Source organism: Pezoporus occidentalis, unplaced genomic scaffold (genome assembly GCF_034315485.1).
Source record: "Pezoporus occidentalis ecotype Australia unplaced genomic scaffold, CSIRO_AGI_Poc_V1 ctg86, whole genome shotgun sequence".
Classification (NCBI taxonomy): domain Eukaryota; kingdom Metazoa; phylum Chordata; class Aves; order Psittaciformes; family Psittacidae; genus Pezoporus; species Pezoporus occidentalis.
In genome coordinates, this window is record NW_026916220.1 from 7,463,921 (window position 1) to 7,487,990 (window position 24,070).

Below are 24,070 nucleotides of genomic sequence, written 5' to 3' on the forward strand. Positions count from 1 at the left end.
GGCTAGATGATCATAATAGGTCCCTTAGAACTCAAATACTCTATTCTAAACTGTACAGATGTAAAGTCAAGTTTTACGAAGTAGCTTTAACGTAGTAACTGTGGTGACTGTGAAAAGGGAAAATAACATTTTACAGCTATTTGAGCAGATCAAGATGTTCAGCTCAAAAGGGGATATGATTTCCTACAAATGTTACACTGGTTTAGAATTAGGATGCAATCAAGATGGTCAATGTTCAAGTTACATTTTTCATTTGACTAATAGAGTGGAAAACATGAAAAAAAATTGGCAAGATTTTCAGACACACGAGCTCTTCGTCACAGTACCTGTCTGCCTCATTTGTGCTAGGTGTGAAGGATCGTGTAACCAAGAGCTCTAACTTTTTTTGCTCCATCCAGTGAACTGTGAGTTACTTCCAGCAGACCTTGTTTCTTGGACGCTTAGTTGCACACTTGCAGTGTTACAATTCTGATAGATTTTCTGATACATATCCTGACAGTCTTGATTACAGCTTTAGTCACAGGCTTTCTTATTCAGTGCATCACAGGTTCATGTATAAGGCAGTCCAAAAGATTACTCATGATTTACAGTGCTAAACAATAGATCAGCCTCTTCTTGGGAAAGTATCTAAGAGGCTATCTTTAGGAAACATGTCTGTGAAATGATGTGCCTGTCTATTGAATTTTGGTTGCCTATTATATAATTGTTCTTGAAGCTTGGGCTTTTTAATGTGCTTTTCAACTGTGTTTGTAGACATGCTATTTTGAGAAATCTATATTCAACTAACATTTTGGTCTTATTTCTGTGGGATTGCTGTGTTACAGATTACCTCTTTACGTGAAAATTGTCATGAATTTTCCCAGACCAAAAATCAGTGTTTGTGTTAATAAATACATTTTGGCAACTCTAAGAAATGGTACATTAAGAGGTACTACAAAATTAATTTCAAATTGCAGGGAGATGGCGGGGTACAGCAACAAATCCTTCATGTGGGGATTGCAGCATTGTGTTAGGTAAGATACACAAATCAGGCCAGAAACATTTGAATAGGACAGCTGCTACTACAGGGTACTGTGGTACCTGACCATTCCATGGTTTAGCGCTGTCTGAGGAGAGAGTGGGAGTCATTGGATTCCATTCCCACGGGAACTGTTGGAGACTGTCTCCACAGAGATGTGCAGTAGCAGCATAGGCTAGTAATGAGAAAAAAAAAAAAAAAGTTGCAATACACACCAGGATCTTACAGTATGTTGTAACATCTTACAACAGGGTTTTTTGGTTTTTTTTCGTTGTTTTGCTGAGGTTTTTTATTGTCACAGAAGTGTGGTGGTGTTCTTACACTTTCATGTGTTTGTGCAGCTTTCAGTGAAGATTTTCCTAAGCTAGTAACACTCAGTATGTGTTAACACAGGTTGAATGCAAAAATGGGAGAACCTCACATATTTTACAGAGCAGAGTACCTTTTTTTTTTCTGTCTTTAGATGTATAACTAAATGTCCTCTTTTTGTCAGCATTACCTTGAAAATAAGTAACTGTTACTGGTCTTGTTTTAAATTACACTGTTCTGAAACTCCTCTGTGGTACAGGTAAGCATGCTTGTACATGAACACACACATATATATGTGTACTACACAATCTGCTGCTGAGATCACTAACAACTAGAAGACCTTACGGTTGCCACCAGGATGAAATTTCTGTTTTGGTGGAAGGATACTAAATCTATGGTTAGGAAGCGTGCCACAGAAGAGGTCCATGGTATACATTGTATAGAATATTTTGAGGACACTGAAAACAATTATGTGCCTAGCACAGAACTCAGCTTTCTGTCCACAGCATTAAAACCTCAAATAGCTTGTTCTGTGTACTAAGTGCTCCTGCTGTGATTCATCAGGAGAACAGTAAAAAGTATGTTTGAGAGAGTTCAAGAGCCCCTTGGTGAGAAACTGTGTCTTCTGCTATGAATTCAAAGCTTCTCAGTAGATGATATAATCATTATTTTGGCATCTTTTTCCAAGCTAGAATGGAAGCTCATAGAACAGCAAATAACATGTAGTAGCACTTTACATTAAACTTTTCTCAGTAGGCCTGATTTAGGTTGTATGAAAGGGAAGTACTTGGGATCTGCTTAGACCATCACTCAACATACAATATGAAATGTCTTACTAGGGAACTGAATGAGGAATCAAAACTGACTTAGGTGAACACCAGCTGCTGTACTTGCCAAAACAAATGGAGACTACAGACACTTAACTGGGGATATATAAATTGCAAGATTTCCATAATTGTTTATTATGATGGACCTTGCCCTCCCCAAGGTCTGATCTTAAGCAGACTTTTAAAATCTACTCAGTCATGCTCAGGTTGCAGGCAGAAATAGACTACAGTCTGCAAACCTATTTCATTAAAAGCATTAAACTATACATCCATGAATTGTTGGATGCAGTCTCTCCTCTATGATGTAATACACTAAATTAATCCACTAGAGAAGCGTAGTACTGTAGATCAATACTAAAGGGGTAACTAAATGATTTAGGAAATGTTACTATCTGCTGGTTCTAATTCTGTGAAGTTCTTTGTTTAAAAATATTTAGTTAAGCAGTCTTAGCTGATCACTTACTATATCCTATGATCATTTTCCCTTTTTTTCCTCACTCTCCTTTAAAGTATCAACAAATCCAAAGTCTTGCAACAGCAGACATTTCTCATCTTTTAATAATGTGTGCTGAATAGATTGTGAAATTAAATGTTCAGCAGCAAGATCATAGAATCATAGAACGATTTGGGTTGGGAGGTACCTTAAAGATCATCTAGTTCCAACCCCTCTGTCACAAGCAGGGATGCCTTCCACTAGACCAGGTTGCTCAAACCCCATTCAACATGGCCTTGCATATGCAACCGTATAAATATATATATGTATTTATACATATGTATGTATACATTTATATGTATATGTATAAATATATATATATTTATATATATGTATACATATATATGTATATGGCAACTGCAGCCAAAAAGAGGAGAACCTGTGAAAGCAACAGCCCTGCAGACATCCACGTCAGTGCAGAAGGAGGGCAGGAGGTGTTCCAGGTGCCAGAGCAGAAATTCCGCTGCAGCCCATGGTGCAGCCCATGGTGAGGCTGCTGAGCCCCTGCAGCCCGTGGAGGTTAAACCGTCCCTACGAAGGGTCAAAGATACTTTTGTAAACGGGTGGCCTGCCTACGTTTGCGAACAGTTGTATCCCCACCTGGCTACCCGAAAAACATTACAGAAAGATCCCAAGACCGCTCCAGACCCGGGCAAGCGGAAAGCCTCCGCAGTGCGGGGCCGCTCTCGCCGCAGCTGTCCCGTCGCGGCGGGGGCTCCGCAGACAGGACCCCGCTCACCTCAGCGGCCGCCGGAAGGGGCGTGGCACGCGGCGCTGCGGCCTGTGAAGGCTCCGCCGGAAGGCGGGCCGGTGGCGGCGCGTCGATGCGGAGTCGGCGGGCCCCAGGGGGGGGATGCCGGGCAGGAAGTCCTCCCGCGACAAGAAGCGGCGCCGGTCGCGGTCCTGCTGCCCCGAGGGAGCCGCGGTGGACAGCGGTGACAGGAAGCGGCGGAGGACTGAGTCTAGCCACGGCGCCACAGAGGTAGTGCGGGAGGGAGGGGCAGCCTAACGCTGCTGCGTCTCCTCCGCCTCTGACTGGGAGAGTTCGGGCCGCTCCCCGTTGCAGTCCGCCCGTCTCCCTTCCGTGGCGCCCGGCGGTCGCTGCCGTTTGGCTACGACAGTGCCCTTTCCTCGGCCGGCAATTGCGGCCGGCTGCTGTCCGCACCGGTCACGCTCGGGCAGAACGCGACCGGTAGCAGAGACATGCCAGTGCGGCCTCCGAGGTGAGGCTGGTCCGTGACCGGCCCTGGGTGTGGGTCTCTCCGAGGAGATGAAGGTGCGCCAGGACACGCACTCGCGTGACGCACCCTCCTCAGTGGAGTGTGGGATGTCAAAGCGTGTTTCTGGCTGTAAATTACGAGATTACTGATGTTACTGTACAGCAAATCAGACAAACGGATTTTTGCTGCTTTGAAGCATGCTTTCACGTATAAACAGCAGCTAGGTATTTGCAGCTAATATTTTACAGTGAGTGTTTAAAAGCATGTTTCACTTCCTTAAGCTTTTAAAAGTTCCTCTTTCATAAGAATGGTTTCAGTAACCAGAAGTGTAGCTTCTGTAATGCAGTTACCTTGCAAGCTAAAACGCTGTAGGGAAGTTCAGAAGTCCACCTTAAGATGCACCTTATGAAGGGAAAAATGTTGCAAGCATGAATGAGGCTGTAGGTTTCCTTCTTCTGCAGTTCACAAAAAAAGGTGGAAACACTACTTGTTCTCTTTTATTATAGGAAGCAAAATGCAGTGTGCCATCTGGAGAAAAAGTGGAAGAAGCTGATCAGCTCAGTGACATAGAAGAAGGAGGATTAGATCTCAGTGTGTCACTCAAACCTGTCAGTTTCTACATCACAGACAAAAAAGAAATGCTTCAACAGTGTTTCTGTGTCATAGGAGAGAAAAAACTACAGAAGATGCTCCCTGATATTTTAAAGGTACTGAAATGCTCTTTATCTTTTATACATACCTTTTATATACCTTTTTTTACAAGCTGGAATGCTTGTATAACAAAACACAACTCTCACATGTAGTGGATTTCCAGCTTAAAAGCTGCCTGTCTGTTTCTTAAACAAATGCCTTTGACATTTGTTTATGTCTTTGAAAGCGAGACTTTCTTAAGATTTGATGTACTTATTTCAGTTTACTTCTTTCTTCCAGTGCTCAGCCATTGCTGAACTGTGGGCTGCATGTTTGTATACTGTGTGTCTCTACTTGTTAGGTAAATGCAAAAGGAATTTCGTAATTGTGTGCACTAAGATTCAGTAGTGTTGTTCACTAATAGATATGCTGTTTTCTTAATGAAAGGTTTATTTCTGTTTGTGTCAGCTGAATTTCTTTGTATGGCATTAAATTAAAATCTGTGATGAGGCAGTAAAACCCCTTCTTGATAAATAGCTTCTGAAGTTGTAACTTTTGTGGACTTTAGCGGTAGTGTTCCTAGTTTTACTGGCTTAGTACATGTGCCCTTTGAGTCTTGTGAACTGCAGGACTTGGTAAAAGTAGGTTAGGTTACTAGCCTGTACAGAAGAGGCTGCAGACGAAGTGCCGCCTGCAATGCAGGTGTTTGTTAATAGTTTTTAAAATGTTGTTGCTTAATTATGTGATTCACCTGCTCCCGAGTGATGGAGAAGTAGGACCAAACAGGGCTATAGTTGTTTGGTGTTGTGTGCTTCAGACACATGGCCCAATATTTCTACTGTTCAGTGTTGCAGCTGCAGTAAAAACTCCACGCCATAGATCAAGTAACGGATACTGTGTATTGCTTCATCTCCTTACCACCATTCCAGAAAAAAGCATACACGCTATTTTTGGTAGTTGTCAAAGCTGAAAAGCCTACCTGGTGTTCTTCAGCAGTTCTGTCAATGCAGGTCAGAATAGGGAGAGGACTTGCATTCTGAGTTAAGTCTTCATTCAACACAGTCGGAGTGCTACTTACTATGATTACTCTTTTATTCATGAGTACTCTTTCCTCAGAAATTTTTAGTAGTTTGCGGTCTCTCTTATCTGTCTCAGAACTGTTCCATGGATGAAATCAAAAGGCTTTGCTTGGAGCAGTTGGAGCTGTTATCTGAAAAAAAGCTGTTGAAGATACTTGAAGGTATGAATGAAACTTCTAAGTGCCACTGTACCCCAGAAAATAGTCTGCTTCTAAACTGGATTTTCACTCTCTCTCTAGTTACTTTATAAATACATATATGCACTAATAAGTATATATTACTTACTATTACTTACACATATTAGTATACATACATATGTTAGTGTTATGTATATATACCTGCTAATAGCATGTATGGGGGTGTGTATGTGTATATATGCTGGTTTTGACCTTTTAAGCTTGAATAAAATTGTCCATTGACTTAGACACTATTCAGAACACATTCAGAAAATAGTAGTATAAACTTCTTTCCTTTAGTACCCAAATGAAGAACAAAGCTTTTGACTCATTAAAAAAAAAAAAACAAACAAAAAAAAGAAAAAATACCCAAACAAACCTAGGAGTATAGAGGTATTGTTTGAAATCCATTAATTTAGATAAACTGACATTAAATTGTTTCCTGATTCTCTGCAGGGACATCTGCATAACTGCAATACCAGTTCAGTTACATTAGCAATTGTACTAGGATATTCGGTGTAGTTAAAGGATTATGGGTGGATCCCTCTGCTCTGCTGAGACAAATGGTTCATGAACTTAAATTAAGGATATGACATTCCAGCTTTTCAGTACCTTCTTGAACTTGTTATTTGAGGGCTGTAGCATTTATTTGTAAACATATTCTGTCTTCTCAGTGAAGTGGAACTCTTTGAATCTTGAATGTTGCAGAGTACCTTGTGTATTATTTTTGTCTCCTGTGCTTTATTTTTAGTGTCTATAGTATTGTACTAGTAACATGTATTCTGTTGGGTATTTTCATAATACTGTAGAACTGAAAAATGCCAACCACGTGGCTAGCAGAAAACTCACAAATAAGGTTTTTGGTTTTGATTAAGTCTAATTTTAGAGCATCTGCTTTAACTGAGGAGAATAAACTTCTGCTGATTGCAGTCGTTAAGAGTAAGCCTAACTATATAGCATTAATTATATCACCTGCTTAAATTTTCATGTTTGACATTGTGTTTATTTAGGCAAGATTGGAGCTGATTCTGATCCTGAAGAGGAAGCAGATGGAAGAGGCAACACTGGAGGTGAATCAGTCAGTCAGTGAGTAAAAGACAAAACATTGAATTTAAGATTCCTGAACAATGCAGTCATTTTTTATGAGAAATGATCAAATATAACATTGGAAGACTTGGTCACTATATCCTTGACTATGTAATTACTTCAGCTGAATGACAGTGAGCTGTGACTGCTAGCAAGCACTAAACTGTAAAGTGACTTTGTCACCTTATAATGTTGTCTGAAGCAGGTAACTGGGTTTCATAGTGGTTTTACTGCCCGCTAGCTGAGTTGTGGTAATTGAATGTGTTCACACTCCTAGCTTGCAGCAGAAGTGAAGTAATACGGTTTAGGTTAATGCTCTTTCAGTGAGATAAAGCAGGTTAAGTAGCCCGTTCCCACTTAGGTCCGTGAATTGTTTATTTTCAATTCAGCTGAGATATATCACTCCTCATCCACTCTTCTGTTCCTTCATTCCTGACCCAATTGAAGCAACATGTTCTCAGTCAGGGATGTTGTAGAATGTCTAGAGTTTCAAGAACAGAAGCTTCTAGTTTCTTGGTTTTAGGTTGGCATTTGTCAGTTTCATAAAGGCCAGTACTTTTTAAACTTTTCTTAAAATACTTGTCTGTTATTTGAAAACAAGTCTTTTGTAGTATATTACAAAGTCAGTTTATTGAAGAGGTGAACTCATCCCAACAGTTTCTATAGAAGTAGTGAAGGGAAAAAGAAAGTTACTAGTTAACACCCACAATTTTTTGAGTCTAACTGGGTTGTAAAAGACAAAAAGCTTTTCCGTTTTCATTGCTGACCTGATTACAGTTGGTCCACTGATTCAGTGCACAAACTTGATAAACCTCTGACACAATACAAGACTATACCAATGTTAGGCACATTAAAGTTCCTTGTAGTTGCTGGTTTAGTTGGTTCATTTAGGTGTACCAACTAGAAACAAATGGTTAGAAAAGGTGGTGATAATAATCCATATTTCACATTCTGGTCAGTATTTTTGATTTAAGGGACCTGGTTTCTGATCCTGTCTTTGACTAAGAACAAATTATAAAGTTATTGAATGTAGTAGTTTTTCTTTGATCACATCTCATCATACAAATATACTAGCAAATGGAATGATACTAAGTTAAGTTATGTTTCAGTTTTTCTTGTGTGATAGTTTTGATACTTCCTGGCACTATTTCTTCTGGTGTTCCATTTAGAGCTGATTTGTGACTGTATTCCCGTTTTTGCTGTTTATTGCTTACATGATCTGTGAATGGTGTCAGTACACCTGTTTATGTAGATTAATTTTCTTACTTTGGACATCGCCCATGCCTGGGTATTTAAAAAAAAAAAATAAAAAAAATACAAAATATGTTAAATACCAAGTCTCTATGTAAAGGAGTCTCTCTTAAATGACTGATATTTTGCCAGTAAATTTCTAAATAAATTAGAAGACAAACTTGTTGGCTGAGGAAACCATGAAAAATGCCCCAGGATTTTGATTTTTGGAGAAATAACATGTTTTCTTTAAGGCCTAATTCACAAGCTCTTTACTATTGCAAGATACATTAAATGCTCTTCACCTTTAAGAGGTATGGCAGGATTAGTGCTGCTGGATTTCAGAAAGGCAGTTCCATGGCTGCATAGTTCCATGGCTGGAAGATGTTTCAAAACTACTCTTGAGACATGTATTTATGACAGTAGATTGAGTGAAGTCTTGCTTATATGCGTTACTTTATAGTAATGATTTGAGCTACTAAAAGCCTAAAAGGGGGAAATTGTTACTGACAATTAATGAATTGAAAAAAAAAAATAAGAAAAGCAAGTGGGATTTACTTTTTTTTTAAATAGCAGATATCAGAAGATACTAAATTGCCTGTGGCAAGTAGGAAAGTTCCAGGAAAACACATCCATAGGATATAAATTGCAGTTTGGGAATCTACTGGTTTTATGTTGCCTGAATAATATTCCAGGTATAAGCAGTGAGTAAACCAAAGTGAGTTGGTGGTGTTTACCTTTTCTCATAGCTGTGTTGAGGTATAGCAGAATTAAAACTGACCCAAGTTCTTCAACCAAAACGTGACAAAGCTAGGTTATGTTGCTGATGAAAGATGTGAGGAGTAACTGAGAGCAAAAATAGGAAATTATGTTTAAAAAATGTAAAAAGCTGAGAGATATTGATCAAAGTTATAGAGCAGATTGCTTCCTTTGACGAACAGAATCATTGAGGTTCCCCTCATTCTTATATCTCTATCTCCACCCTGATTAATATTTCAGACCCAACCAAGCTGGTCAGGCAAGATATGTTGATGTAGGAATTGTGACTTCCTTCCCCTTAAAATGCAGTGGGTGAAAAAATAGTACTGCTACACAGGTGCTGTCTCAGAGCCTTGTCTCATAGGTTCAGCTGTGTTAGCTTTAACAATAAAAAAAAATGGCAAAGCTGTTTGCATGATAGAGAAATGAAGGAATAGGAAGAAGTAGGTGAAATGGGGACAATTAAGGTTTATATTAACCATTAAGCACAGTGCTCAGTAAGTAGAGCAGTATTACACTTTTACAACTGTAAAATTCCACAAGCCCTTTTTACAAAGTAGTTCTAATCTTCTGGCATTTAGGCTAACTGTTTTCATAACCTCTGTGTAAATAAATGTAAATGCAAGTTTGCAAAACTTCGGAAAATTTGTGTTTCAGCCAGAACAGAAGCAAGTCAGTCAGTAGGCAGGGAAGCTAAAGATGCAAGAGTGAACAAATAGGGAAAACCGTACTGATAAGCTTAACTTAGGTTGTTTGTAATCGTTACCACATTTTTAATTGTAACCTGAGTTTAAATGGGTGAATTTGTTTGCCCTGGAAGAAAAAAGACTTTTCAGAATTAAAAAGGCGGTTTCTTTTTTTTTATTTTATTCTTACTGTTCATTCTTCCTAGTTTGTCTTCATTACTTGTTTTCTTGTAAATGAATACTTTTTTCTGCATTTTATCAATGACACAACATTAAAGCTTCTTTGTTTAAATACAGCTTGTCTTAGTTGTTTTCATGGGCATGTAAACATGGGAGGGGAAAATGTGAAAAGCAAATGATAAGTAAAAAATTTGTTAATTGATTGGAAACATCGGTTTATTTCTTTTATTCTTTTATTGTTCCTAAAAAAAAAAAAAAACGAATTTGTACCTTCAGCAATCTATATATCAGTAGAAATCCAGAAATCTTAAATTAATACATCTGAAGAAATTACAAATGTATTAAAAAAATACAGGCTTTCTTAGAAGGGTGTAGTTTGACCATCCCTCGTCCTGCTGGCATAGAGACTTACCTGTCTCTAAATACCAGCTTCCTGTCTGTACCATCTAAAAGGAGCAGAGATTTAGTTTCTTCAGGTGCAGGGAAGATTGCAAAATGCAGATCTTTGTGTGATGTTTTGGATGGTATTGCATCTGTAATTGTAAATTGAAAAAAAAAGCCTTCCTTTTTCTGCTGCACGTATCCTCATTCTGACAGCAGAACTGGAAGTCCTGAGGCTTATTCCTAAATTTCAGCTCTATAAAAGTTTCACGTTTCCGTTAGCATGTAAAACACTTGCTCTGTTATTTGTCGCTAGCTGCTTCCTGAGTTAAACACTGGAAATCCTAGAATAAGCCAACAAGAGAACTGAAGAAGCAGGGCAAGTATTTGCCAATAACTGTAAATTGCTGTTACAATAGATAGCTTTGTTGCTTCACTTTGTGTAGATTTTTGGTTATGCAGTTCTCAGATTTTTGTTAGTGTTTCCGTGTTACTGTCTGCAGTGGAATATTGTTAAACCAAGAGCACTGTTGTATGCTATGCTTCCAAACTAAATGACAATTAATTAAAAAGAGTTAGCCAGTTCATGTCCTACAAAATGAAGGAGACATTCTTCCATCTCATTCAAAAGATATTAGCATGCTCTTGAGACCTTTTTTCCTGTTCCCTGTATTGACTCTTGAAATACCCTCTAACAGAAAGACTAAGTAAATTATTTGCTGTAGTAATAAAACATATAGTGAGAGAACAAGCATGCTAGTATTGTTAGTGATCATATGTTCTTGTGTATAATGTGAGCAAATTATCTTTTGCTTTGAAACTCTAATATGCTTATTTTTTTACTGTGTGAAAATTTGCAATTTAATATTCACTCTTTCAAGAATTCTTAGGCTTTTTAGTGCTTTGCAGTCATAAGTCCAGTATTGCTTGTTTTGTTTTTAGAAAGGTTAGTATTTTAAAGGTGTGCCTTGTTTTAACATGTTTTGCTCCTGGGTATTGGGCTGTTCCAGCATGCCATTGCCATCTGATATTTGCATCTTTAGGGCAATTTGGTTATCTTCACTGTTTGGAATCACTGGAACAATAGGCTACATGAGTCACTGAACAGATATATCTGCATTTGGCCTCTGTTCACTGTCTTGTGTTCTGGTATCTTCAAACTTCACCTGTAATCAGACTGATGGACCTTTCATAGCTCATTAAACTGATTAGCATCTGTCATTTAGGATACCTTTCCTGAGGACCACTGCTTCCTAAGGACTTTTTTCTTTTTTTTTTTTAGTTCTCATTTCTCCTGGAAAGCGGCCCTTAGAAATTTTCAGGAAGCTTATGAGGACCTGGGACTCAACTAGAAATTTTTTTTAGACTTGGAACTGCAAAGACAAATTTTAGTTTAGGAAGGTACATAACCTTTATGCCAAAAATAGCAGAGATACTGATCTCAAGGCTCACTCCAGAGATTTTTCTTATGTTTCTTAACAACAGTTAAAAGCCCTGTAACAGCATGACTGTATCTTATGTTGTCAGGCTGTCTTCTTGCATGGTACATTAAGATACATTTTTCTGTCACAGAACTTTTCCTCCTGGTCTCTGACAACAGTTACTACTATTGAAGGTTGATATCCTAGTGACCAACCAGTGTTGCAGTTTTAATCCTTAGCTATCTGCTCTTTTGACCAGTACCCCTTTTCCTAACCTGTGCTGCTGTTTTACCTAACTCTTCATAGTCTGCTGGAGTTGTACCCAGCTACCCTCAAACCTAAACTTCTTTGTCAGCTGTGCAGATTTATGGAAGTAATAGGTTCTATAAAGAATCCATGTATGTGAGCCCAGGTTAACACTGCACTAGTGTGGAGCATATCAATGTGAAAAGCTAGCATAGGGCAAATAGATATTCATAGCATTTGTCACCAATGAAGTGTAGTAGTTAGCTTCTTTCTGCTGAAGAGAATATACTGTGCACATGTTTTTCTGTTAAACTCAGCATTTTATTTTTTTTTATCTCTTGAAAGAGTGACTTTGAACTTAACTGTTATCCTGAGGGGGAAGTAGATTTAAAGACTGATAAGAATATAGAGATACAAATCACTATGATCACTTATGATCATGGCATGGAAGAGGGTATTAAATTTGTATGCTGGTTTGCCGTGTCTTAATTTTAGGTTAATACATCTTCTGCTGCCATTGTTTGAAGACATGATGTTGTGCTACCCATCCTTAACCCTATAAGCAATATAGATAATTAGGACAAAAAGTATTTTTACTAGCAAACTAAACAAGGTTAACAAGACCAAAGCTAAACTGAACTGAAATGCTTCTGCTTGGCCACAAGATGGTGCAGAATGCCTGCCTGTTAAATGAAGTAATGAAAATTCAGAAAAACAGTCGAATCCAATCAATTTGGAAGGAGTAAAATGTGCTATAGAAGTACTTTTGGTTTAAAAAAAAAAAATTGCTGACATATGTTGCTTTAAAGAGAACATCGATTTATTTCCATCAGTGATAACTGTCAAGGCAACAGGAGGAAACTTTACAAGTTCTGGTGAATGGGTTTTCTTTATTTGATAATTTCTTTTTATGTAGCTGTTAAAATGGCTGTAGGTGATTTCAGCTGATGCTAGACCTCAGAAGCTCTGAGGTTTCTGTCAAAGGAGTGATCGTAATTCCTTAGTGAAATTTGGCATTGGAGCTCAGGGTGATACCAGAGATGTCAAGTTTCTTGCCTGGATACTGTTTGTTTGAAGTCTGACTTTCCCATGGTGCTGTCCAGTGCAGAGGTGTTCAGATGTTCAGTTCAAAATTATGAATCGTGTTCGTGTGAGGAAGGATAGGGTAGGGGCAGCATGAGCTGCTTTTGCTCCTGGTGATGACCAGGGTATATCACGAGCTTATTCTGGTTGAAAGTCAAGTGACTAAATCATTAGGAGTTGTGGATGTGGTGCCTGACACCAAGACCTCTCATACTTGCTGGCTAGACTAGCCTGAGGTTTGTTAGTGAATTACAAGCATCTCCATACATGCTGATGCATTACACTGAACTTCCTTGAGGAAGCGTACACATTTTTCATTCTGTCTAATTTGTGGCAGTGCAGTTCTGCAGGCCTCTATGATCTATGGTCTCCTTTGCAGTTGCAGGCACACTACGTGCATGTATACAGAGATTAATATCCTCTCATTTGGAAGAATGGTATGGTGATAGAGTTCAGTAAGAAGGCAGGACAAAGCTGTTTATGCTCTGCTGGCCCTTTTATAATTTTTTCTTTTTTTTCTTTTTTTATTTTTTTTCATGGTCTCTCTCTCTTCTCACCTTTTTCTTCCTCTAAATAGCCTATGCTGCCTTACATGTTTCTACACTCCCCTTAAAAGACATCTGCCAGTACGTTTTGGGCAATCCTGAAATGCTCTTCCACAGCATCCTGTAAAGACCCCTTTCCTCCTATAGACAGTAATACCCTTCAGTCTATGAAGTGATTTCTCTAGCTGACTGCTCTTACAAGGTTTTATTGCCAGAAGGATGGGCTGGTTGCTGTCCTTTCACAGCCCTAGGAGCAGTTCAAGCAGGGTGATCCCTCTACATTGGTGAAGTTACTCAAGGTCCTCTGCTTGCCATTTTCTTGGGCTCCTTGCTAGGTCTTCGTGCTTATGGTGCCTCACCATTAAATGCATAACCTAATGGACAAGACAGTACAATGGAGAACTGGGTGAGATAAGCTTTGGCAAGTGACAAGAGACCAAAACCTGAAATTCCTGGGAAGGTGTGCTGTGAGTGCGTTATGGACAGGTTTTGTTGGTGGTCTGTGCTGGCAGCTGGCCTAACCCCACCCAGTAGTGGAGGTGGGTAGAGAAATGTTAATATCCAAGAGTCCAGCACTGTATTAAAGCGGAGGACCAGCGAAGGCTTGGTCGTAAGCTGTGGCTTGCGCTCTAAGTACTGAGAGGGTGTTTCCCCTGGTATAGGCTGCACAGGCTAACTGGAGTAGTCTCAGTTAACTGTGACCACATGGGGGTGTGTATTGGAGCAAAACTTTCTCTCACAGCCTGTCCTCTGATCTACTTAATAACTTGAAAATGGTGATGTCATGTTGAAGTCCAGTGATTGCCCAGTGTTCCTTTTCCCCCATAACAGCGGGGAGATTGAGACTCTCACTAACACGTCTAAACCACCACATACAGCAGACCTTTTTATTTGTTCAACACATACACACAGAGATACCACATACAGCAGACAAATTTTATTTGTTGAATTCATGGGTTTATTTTACATCTAACCAGTGAGGGCTGTAATCCATCCTGCAACACCTCTGGCCTTTGTAATACAAGACTGATGACTGGAATAGAAAACAAATTGGAAAACTCTCTTGTTAAGAGGCAAAGTTTAAATAATTTTCTGAAGGGATTAGCCATGCATACAGAACTTTCCGCTCAGCACAGCTATTTGAATCTAGTTGTATCCATTCTTTCTCCTTCAGCCCTGCCTTGGAATGGAAGTTCCAACAGGAATTAAAAGGCTGTACATTTTCTTTGCTAAGGTGCAGAACATTTAGAAGTCTTTCTGGGTGCTGTGTGCTACACATTCTCCTTTATTATTCCATGCTGCCATACACATTTATGTAGCGATGGACACAAAAAGTGGGAGAAATAGAACAGTCTATTGATTTGTAATGTCTGCTACTACAGAAAGGGAAATAGCAATCAAAATAACTCTCTCTCAAACCAGGATGGCTAAAAGTGTTTTGGTGTTCTCCCTCCTGACACACTGATTGGACACCTTAAAAATAAAAATAAAAATCTGTATTCAATTTTAGGAAAAGCCTTCAGGTCATTACGGAAAAAAACCCAAATGTTAAGTCATTATATTTACATCTGTGTTACCAGAATACTGCTCTCCTTTTTATAGGGCTGTTTAGCTACTGCAGCATAGTTGCATTGATTCCATATTAATATGTATGAAACCAGTGCTGCACCAATATTTAGGGTAGGAAATCGGCAGTTCAGTTGTCAAGATGCTCACTAAATGTGGCCATTGAACTCGTCCTGTGATTCTGGTTCCTTCTGCCTTCCTCCTTCCTGTATATTTCTCAGTATTTTCACAGTTTATGTAACTAGTCTGTGCAAAATGTGTGAAGGACATGAACACTTCATGGAAGTATCTTTTCCTCGTATTTTGTATAAAGCAGTTGAAACTTTACAGGTCAAGGGTAAAAATCGTGAAATAGAAGAAATAAGAGAAATGCAGATACTGAATACAATCTCAGTTGAGTTGCATTTCTTTCTAAAAAGTGTGCCTTTGTGAAACTGTGAGGTTGTGATGTAGGAGAGGTGGATGGTTGTGGGATGATTGTAACTTCATGAAAATAGCTTCTTGATTTCAAAAGAAAACAGTAAGCACTATATAAATGCAACTGAAATTATAGTTTTTTTTCAAGTCATTCAACTGTGTGACTATTTATTCTGAGTTTCAGAGAAAAGCTCCTAAGGGACTACTGGTGAAGATTATTACTCTGAAAGGCCAGAGCATAGTGGAAATACTTACTTTAATTTCTCCAATTAAGTTTCACGTAATTTCCACATAATTTCTTCAGTTAAAGTAAATGTTTCGTAGAAAGTTCTCTTAAACTGTAAAAGGTGTAGATTAAGATATTTTCTTACTTGTTTCCAGACAGGACAACAGTATAGACTCTACATCCTGTCTCAGAGAAGACAAGCTGGAAAGTCAGGAGTCAAAACAAGGTATGTGGTGGAGAAAGCGGAAAATCTGTTTTCTTGCTGTTGGGCAGGGGCTAATTCCAGATAACTGACAGCTCTCTTTTGAACAGTAGCTGCAATCTACTGTAGCTGCAAGAGAAGCACCTTCTTAGAAATCAGTTTGCATGGGGTTACAACATCTCCCTTGGGACCAATTTCAGAAAAGGAGAAGGGAACATTGAAGAAGACATTGTAGTAACTTTGGCTAAAAGCAAATTGCAGCTGTTCAAAAATTTGCTACTTTAGTATCTAAAACATATCTGAAGCTCTTGTGAGATTCGTTTAGCTCTTCATATCTAGTTTTTCAGCTGAAGAGAAACTTCAGTAATTTCAGTTTCTTGGTACAGGCAATTGCTAATAATGCTAATACCATTTGCTCTATTCTTTTAAAGTCAGTTTTGCTTTCTGTTGAGATGATAGGAGAGTTGCCAGTACTCTGTTTTGATATTCACAGAAATCCATTATAATATGATAATTTTTTTGCCAAAGGACTGCTTATAATTTTGGTCAGTCTTAGTATGTGGTACCTGGCTTGCTTTGACTGTAGAGCTGAGGTCCAATGGTACGGTGCTTAATACCCACCACTCTCAATAACTGACACATTTTTCTTGAAGTTAGTTACAGGGGAAGTGCCCACTTAAATCTTTGAATCTCTGAGGATGAACGTTGTCTTGTATATTTTCTCTTTTTAAATGCAAAAATGTAGTGGGTGAGATATTCAGAAACTACAGTGATTGAAAGAATAGAAAATGCAAAAGCCAGGTAGGTTAGTGGTGCACATTTCATTACCTGCTGCATCCGGAAACAGTTTTCGTAACCTGCATTAGTATTTGTTGTATTCCAGTCATTAAATCATCACTGTGTAACGACTGCCAGTATTATTTTCTTGCACAAAGCACTAGAATTGTAGGTGTTCTGTCTCAGTCTGCTTATTTTCATTTAGACCAGCTATATGCAGTAACATCAGAAACAGCTTTTCCAGTCAAAGAGGTTTGCAAATTCTTCTAAGCTATATGTCTCTCCTGCAAAGATCTAACATTATTTGCTTCCTGCAGCTCCTGTTTTGCAGTTCAGAATGTTGTCTACAAGATGTCTCTTGGAATAACTTTATAAAAAATGTTGTTTTTTTTTTTTTTCCCTGAAGTAGTTAGTGAGGGGAATTAAACAAAGAGGAAAGAGTCAAAAGCATCAAAATTTTTAGGAGCAGGTTGTTACGGCTTCGTGAGGAATGCTTTAGGTGTTGCTTGTTGTACTATATGGACTGACCTAAGAACTGACAGATTTGCTGCAGATCTCTTAACTTTTCTGTTATGAAAGGGAGTTGATGACTGTTGTAGGTGATTGCTTCATTGTTGTTTTTTATGACTTAATCAACCAGAGTATCATGATGTCTTTGGGCTGTAACAGTGGCTCCACTCAACATGTTAGCTTTAAAGAGCTTTTGAGAATCAAAATTCATCCCTATGAATTTAAAAATGTAACTCTAATCATTCTGCTGAGCTGCAGTGTGTTGTGCTATGGAGAAAAAAAAAGAATGAGAGGGTATGCAAAAGTGGATAAAATAAAATTGAAAAATGGAATTAAGCGTGCTAAAAGAATTTTGCAACTGTATCTGAAGAAAAAATGAAAACTTATCAAAATGAAAAAGATAATGAGAAATATGAACCGTGATCTTTATTACTGGGTAAAAACACACTGCAAAAGAGGGAAATAAAGCCTACCAGCTAAATTCAGATCTGTAGGCCAGTGAGCTTGTATGAGTGCAGTATTATACATTTTTTGAGGCAGTATTTCTAAATTGGAACTGAAATGCCATGAAAAATTGTAGCCTGTGATCAGGAGTGAATATGTGAATATCTTTAATCCTGAATCAATAAAATCCTTAGAGTTAGTTTTAAAATGATACTCTTGCTTATAAAACCAATTTGAGTTTTTTTGACTAGAAGATAAGAATTAGTTTGCTTGCCTGCCTCTCTCACTCCCATCCCCTCATTATTTTTTTTTTTAAGCAGAAATTGTGCATTAATAGCTTTCTTAGTAGTCAGTATTGATTATTTTTTTCTCCACACCCTCAGGATAGCAGCAATGTGATAAGCCCCAAGAAAAACAGATCTTTTTTAAGGCTTTCGTATACTGCTAATGAATTAAATGCATGCATGTACCAAAAGGCATTTTAAAATATTTTGAAAGAGAGTAGTATTTTTCTAAAGCCTTGTTTAGAAGCTTTCTTTTAAAAGTGCTCTCTTTTTAAGGTTGGTTGATTAAACTGATTTGGAACAAAGAATTTAATTTTTCTAATCCATATTCTGCTGTTATTCTTGTATAAGAGCTTCCACCTAATGTGAGGGGTTTGCACAAAAACTCAAGAAAAAAATAAAATCACTGTGGGTGGGGAGGCTTTTTACACTTCACATTTGTGTTTTCTTAAAATCTCACATTTGTTCTGTTGCATTTTTAAATATTTTCTGTATAATAAAAGGCAGTGCAACAGCAGTGTAAACCAAAAACTTCTAAAAATGTTGCTTCTAATATTCTTTATTCCTTTGTAAAGGATTTTTTGTCTTGTATCTGAAACTCATGTCAAAAGAACATTCTTACTGAGAATTATTAGAAAAAAAAATTGAGAAGTTTTCCAGCAGTAAAACATGTGTGACCATCTTGAGCAAAAAAGCCAGTGATAGGAAGATAATTATAGGTGTTAAAACTATAGGTTTCTGCTGTGGTAGATTGCATTGTCAATGTTTTTTTTAACATACTTTGAATGTCAGCAAGATTGTGACTGCAGGCTCTTAAAAAAGAACAATACACAAAGGAAGTACTTGCTTGGATTTTGAGTGTATAGATTGTTTTGTTGTTGATGAGCAGTCCCTGTAAATCTGTACTTCTGCCTTGCAAATTTGAGGTTCAGGAACTCAAAGGTATGGGTTGATGAAAGTAACAGTTAAAAAAAAAAAAAATCAATGGCTCGATTAAAGTGAATCTTTTAAAGCCGGATGTCAACACACTAATTTTAAGAATCAGTCACAAAATTGCTTAAACTAAAAGGGACTGTTCTGTGACCATTGAATCTGATGCTCCTGCTCTGCCAGGTCAGCTAGAGCAGGTTGATCAGGACTGTGCAGTCGAGTTTTGAATGTGTATAAGGATGGAGACACTCCAACCTCTCTGGGACACCTGCACTGGTGTTTGACCACCCTCAAAGTATAAAAGTTAAGTATGTTCAGATGAAATTTCCTGTGTTTTAATTTTTGCCTGTTGCCATTAATCCTGTTAGTGAGCAGTGCTGAGAAGAATTTGGCTCCCTTGTCTTCATGCTGTCCCAGATTTTCAAAGGAGAATTAAAAAAAATTTAAAAAACAGGTTTGCAATACTGTCTGAATATATCTTAAAGAATATTTTGGATATATAGAGAATCGTTATAGACTAAAGTAACTTTTTCAGAATGGTTTGGGTTGGAAGACACCATAAAGATCATTTAGTTCAAACTCCTCTGCCATGGGCAGGGACTTCTTCCACTAGACCTGGTTGCTACAAGCCCTGTCCAACCTGGCCTTGAACACTGTCAGGAATGGGGCAACCACAACTTCTGTGGGCAACCTGTGCCAGTGTCTCACCACCCTGAGAGTAAAAATTTTTTTCTTAATATCTAATCTAATTTAATGTCATCTTAAACCAGTCCCCCTTATTCTGTCACTATGTGCCCTTGTGAAAAGTCCCTCTCCAGGTTTCTTGTCGGCCCCTTCAGGTACTGGAAGCTGCTCTAAGGTCTCCCCTAAGCCTTCTCTTCTTCAGGCTGAACAAGCTCAACTCTCTCAGCCTGTCTTCATAAGGAATGTAAACTTTCTTTGAATCTTTATGGTAAGAAATTGTATGTATTTCAAACCCACAGATATTTAGCTATAGAACCCTGTTGTTAATTAGAGGGAACACAGCTATACCTTTAGATAGTGATACTACCTAAACTGATTATAAAGCTTTAGAATCAGTAACTTTACCATCATCTAATCTATAAATTGTTTTAAGCAGGATCAAGTCCTACTGTAAGTTCCCACAGATGAAATGATTGGTGAAGAACTAATAATTTCTGAAGCCAGTGTGTCAAAAGCAGCAGTCTCACTTTAGCCAAATTATGAGAACAGTTGCTCAGGTTCTCTTAAGAGTTTTGCCTTTTTTTAGTTGCACTGCCTCCTCTATTTTTATTTTTTTTTTTTATGTTTTAATAAAATGCAACTTTTACCCAGCATTAAAAGTCAGTGCCATAACTGTGTTCATGTTTTTACTGAGTCAAGTGTCTGAAGGACTTCTGAGAGATTCTGAATTGTAAGTGGAGATTGTTTTACTACTGTAAAAGAGTACTCTGTTTAAAATACATGAAATAGTTTTAAAGTGGCATTTCTAAAAGTACGTTTTGAAAACTTTACTAAGTTTACTTCAGAGATAAACAGTAATCAGTTTTGCACTGCAAAAAAAACCTCAAGACATTTTAATTGGGAAAATAGATCATGTAACTCCATAGGATGGAATAAATTTTCCTGGTACTGCTGCTTTGCTATACTGCCTGTTCTTCTAAATGAGCATAAAAGTGCATTAACAGTTGTCTAAATTAGATCAGCCTTAAAAGTTGGAGGAGAAAAAAAGGAGGAATTAGTTGTCTTCATTTCATCTTTTTTTGCAACTCTTCATCTGCAGAGAAACCCTTTAATCAGAAGTGATACTGTAAGTTGAAAGAAAAGCGTTTCTGTTCGGCAGCTGTATGATTGTTACACTTGTGTTACAGGCAAGGGAGAAGATAGTGATGTCCTCAGCATTAATGCAGATGCATATGATAGTGACATAGAAGGCCCATGCAATGAAGAAGAAGGCCCAGATGTGCAAGAGAACACTGTCAGAAGTGGAGCCAGTCAGTTAGACGACCTTCAGAAGGACATTGAAAAAAGCGTGAATGAGATACTGGGGTTGGCAGAGTCCAGCTCAAAGGAGCCCAAAGCAGCAACCTTAGCCATTGCTCCATCAGATGTTCAGCCATCTGCACAGCAGCTGGAGCTTCTGGAGCTTGAGATGAGGGCCAGAGCTATTAAGGCTCTGATGAAAGCTGGTGATGTAAAGAAACAGCCCTGAGATTGTTTAGATTAAATTTTCAGTGTTTGTTTTGATGGATGTGATGTCTGTTATCCTCAGTGCTAACCTATGTTTGGGTTGAGTATGACATTCCTCATTCAAAACCTATTCTGTATCATGACCTGTGACTTCAGCTGCTGATAGTTGGCTTCATTGCCTTTAGTGTGCTGCTTCCATGATGTGCACAGACAGAGTAGTTTGATGCTTCACCGAGATCAGGTCTTTTTGTGTTGGGTTGTCTCCTCTAGGAGTCACAGAATATAGAGCTCTATATATATGTATATATACCAGGATCCTGCTGCCTTTCAGAAAGGTTAGGAAAATCAAGTTCTTTCTAACCCCATGGTTAGAAATTACCAGCTGTTTTGTTTATTAACAACTTGTTCAACTATTTGAGAAATTTGATTTATATGTACTTCGTTAAAAATAACATTTTTAAGGGGTCTTTCATTGTGTGACTGCCTTCAGCAGTCTGTAAAAGGATTTGAGATTACTTATTTCTCTTTGGCATCCACCTCATCATAACATAGGTATTTTGAAAAATGAATGATTATTTACTTAAAAGCATACTTAAATATTAGGAAGTTGAATTCCTGAAGGAAGGGATTTTTTTTTTTTTTCTTTTCAAATACACAGTTGAACCATGGTATTTTTAAAGTTATGAAAGTGCCTGAAAGTGACAAATAGTGGATTTTTATACTGTTTGTCATGTAATTTTGTCACTCTGCTGTTTATGTCCTGTGTCATAACTGAAATAAAGAAAATGAGGTTTTTTTTTCTTGACTGTGAAGCTTTTTTTGCTGTTTCATTTAATATTTAGGGCAACACAGCAAATCAGGCTATTTAGAAGACCTTGAGGTTTTTAACATTTAACTGATGTAGTTATGTCACCTGTAAATAGGAAAATCCACCAAACTTCAGTATATATGTTTTTTTAGAAAGGACATTTATTTTATAAGGTTTTTAAATTATTCCACTTTTATCCATTTCAAGGACATTTCTCTGTAAATTGTATTATAGGATTAATTTTCCTCCCATGATTTCTTACAATTAAGATAACTATGAATTTGTTTTGATTTAGTGCTGGTTTTATACTTGGCTGCTAATTAAACCCATCGAATCATAGCATGCAAGAATGGTTTGGCCTAGAAAGGACCTTAAAGATCATCTGGTTCCAACCAACCCGCTGTGGGCACTGGTTGGGTTCCTTCCACTTCCACTAGTCTGGGTTGCTCTAAGCCCAGTCCAGCCTGGCCTTGAACACTGCCAGAGTTGGAGCATTTACCACTTCTTTGGGCAACCTGTGCCAGTGCCTCACCACTCACAGTGAAGAATTTCTTCTTTATATCTAACCTAAATCTACCTTGTTTATGTTTGAACCCATTCCCCCTTTTCCTTTTAAAATATTTGTGTTTTGTTTTTATACACACACACACACAGATTGATTTTTATTTTTTTTTTCCCCTTAGGTATGAAGTTTGCGAATCTGGTCCTTGTTAAGTGAAACTGTTATATGTTGTTAGTTCTTATTTTCCCTTTGTTGTTACCTATAAAGTAAATTAGATACTTAGCAGCAGTACCATAGATAATTTCCACATGCTATTTTGTAATATTACTCCAGATGTTCTATGCAAATACTATGTCTTTTTAATTTCCTCCCTTTATTATCTTCCCTTTCCTTTTTTTTTCCTTTAACCTGCTTTCTACCATTTTCCTTTCTTTTTTGGTCATCAAGTGCAATGTCTTCAGCAGCAAGCTTATATATTTCCTAACGTCTTACTGAGTTCCTCCAGAATCAACACTATTGTGAGTACAATGATAGAAAAATAGTGCAGTGTAAGTTTGATTATAAACTAAAACCTGTATTAAATATAGCTGAGAATTACAGTGTTCATTTGCAAAATTATGGCAGTGACCTGAGTGAATTTCTCCTGACTATTCTGTTACCGATGGCAGAAACATTTTTTGTTTTTAGCAAATGGAGGATGTAAGTTAGAATATATATATCAAATTCCAAAGGTAACTTAACTGTGTGTACATGTTGTCTCTACTTAATTTAATTTGGCTGTTTGGTGAACTTGTGATTTATTAGATTACAGGGAAACAAAAGCAGGTAATGAGAGACAGCTGGCAAAACCTGATGTGCTGTCTTGTTATTTGTAGAGTCAGAGGCTAGTGGAACTATGTTTGACTGTAAAAAGTTTTACTGCTGCTATGCTTAGTTCCTTAAGGCAATGAACACTTCACTTTGCCTGCTATGGAAACAAAAAATCTCACCTCAAGGACATTTGTTTCCTAGTCCTACTGTGCAAACAGTAGGAAAACTTATCTCCTATTGTCTGCCTCTCTTCTTTCCTGTCAGTGTTCATTTGCCAGTTCTACAGTGTGCCATAGCATTGATGAGGCTTGCAAAATCCCAAGCAATAGGAACAAACAAAATTCAGTCCTTAATACTGAAGTAAAATGTGCAATACGGTAACAGTTGATAGAAAGAATAAATGTTTATAGACCTCTATCTTTCCTTTGCTGCTGGCACTCTCAACACTTGTGGTTTCATCAGCCACCAAGGTGATTTCCAACTGACTGCATACTGCTGTGTGGCTCACATGTATTTTTGCCAACCACGGAAGTGCAAAAGGTTACTTCATGCAGAAGCCATGCTTTGGTAAAGGTGTCGTAGGAAAGCTGGCTGCAAATCAGGTTTAATTAAAAATATGTTTCCTGTGCCACCAGAATAACTTAGTCAAATATACAAAGTCCCTTCAGGGATGTTGTAGAACCATTCATTTGGCATCAGGGAATACGGCTAGGAAGACTAGATAAACTAGAATGTAGTTCTCTTCCGCTGCCCACCTGCTGGAGGTATGTGTCATTTCTTTCTGAACTAAGCTTTGTTTACCTATTGGCTTTCCAGGTCACCTTTAAAAGTTCATTTTGTAGTATGCTGAACTCTCAAAGGTTATTATTTCAAGGTCTGTATCAAGAAGTTGTGTATGCTAACTTTAATAAGCACTGCGACAAAGAAGAAACAGGTTTGCTGTGCATCTGACAAAGAAGATTTGTAATTACAGCCTAATTAAATTTGAAATGAAAAGAGAAGGATTCAAAGAAAATGAAATTAAGCTGTTTACAA

The 24,070-nt window shown here is 37.9% G+C and overlaps 1 protein-coding gene across 1 annotated transcript; it reads left to right on the forward strand.

The window, feature by feature from the left end:
- Positions 1–3,397: 3,397 nt before the first annotated feature.
- Positions 3,398–21,718, forward strand: CAAP1 (caspase activity and apoptosis inhibitor 1). Its single transcript, XM_062604515.1, has 6 exons — positions 3,398–3,629; positions 4,374–4,574; positions 5,653–5,737; positions 6,763–6,838; positions 15,734–15,804; positions 20,597–21,718. Exons 1-6 carry the CDS (start codon positions 3,501–3,503, stop codon positions 20,935–20,937), a joined length of 903 nt encoding a protein of 300 aa, XP_062460499.1. The 5' UTR covers positions 3,398–3,500; the 3' UTR covers positions 20,938–21,718.
- Positions 21,719–24,070: the final 2,352 nt, after the last annotated feature.

What these genes read in the sequence shown, in the direction of transcription:
- CAAP1 (XM_062604515.1), top strand. Translation starts at nt 3,501, where the DNA reads ATGCCGGGCAGGAAGTCCTCCCGCGACAAGAAGCGGCGCCGGTCGCGG. An exon ending in CTAGCCACGGCGCCACAGAG is followed by an intron (nt 3,630 to 4,373) that starts GTAGTGCGGGAG and finishes CTTTTATTATAG; the next exon opens with GAAGCAAAATGCAGTGTGCC. An exon ending in AAGTCAGGAGTCAAAACAAG is followed by an intron (nt 15,805 to 20,596) that starts GTATGTGGTGGA and finishes CTTGTGTTACAG; the next exon opens with GCAAGGGAGAAGATAGTGAT.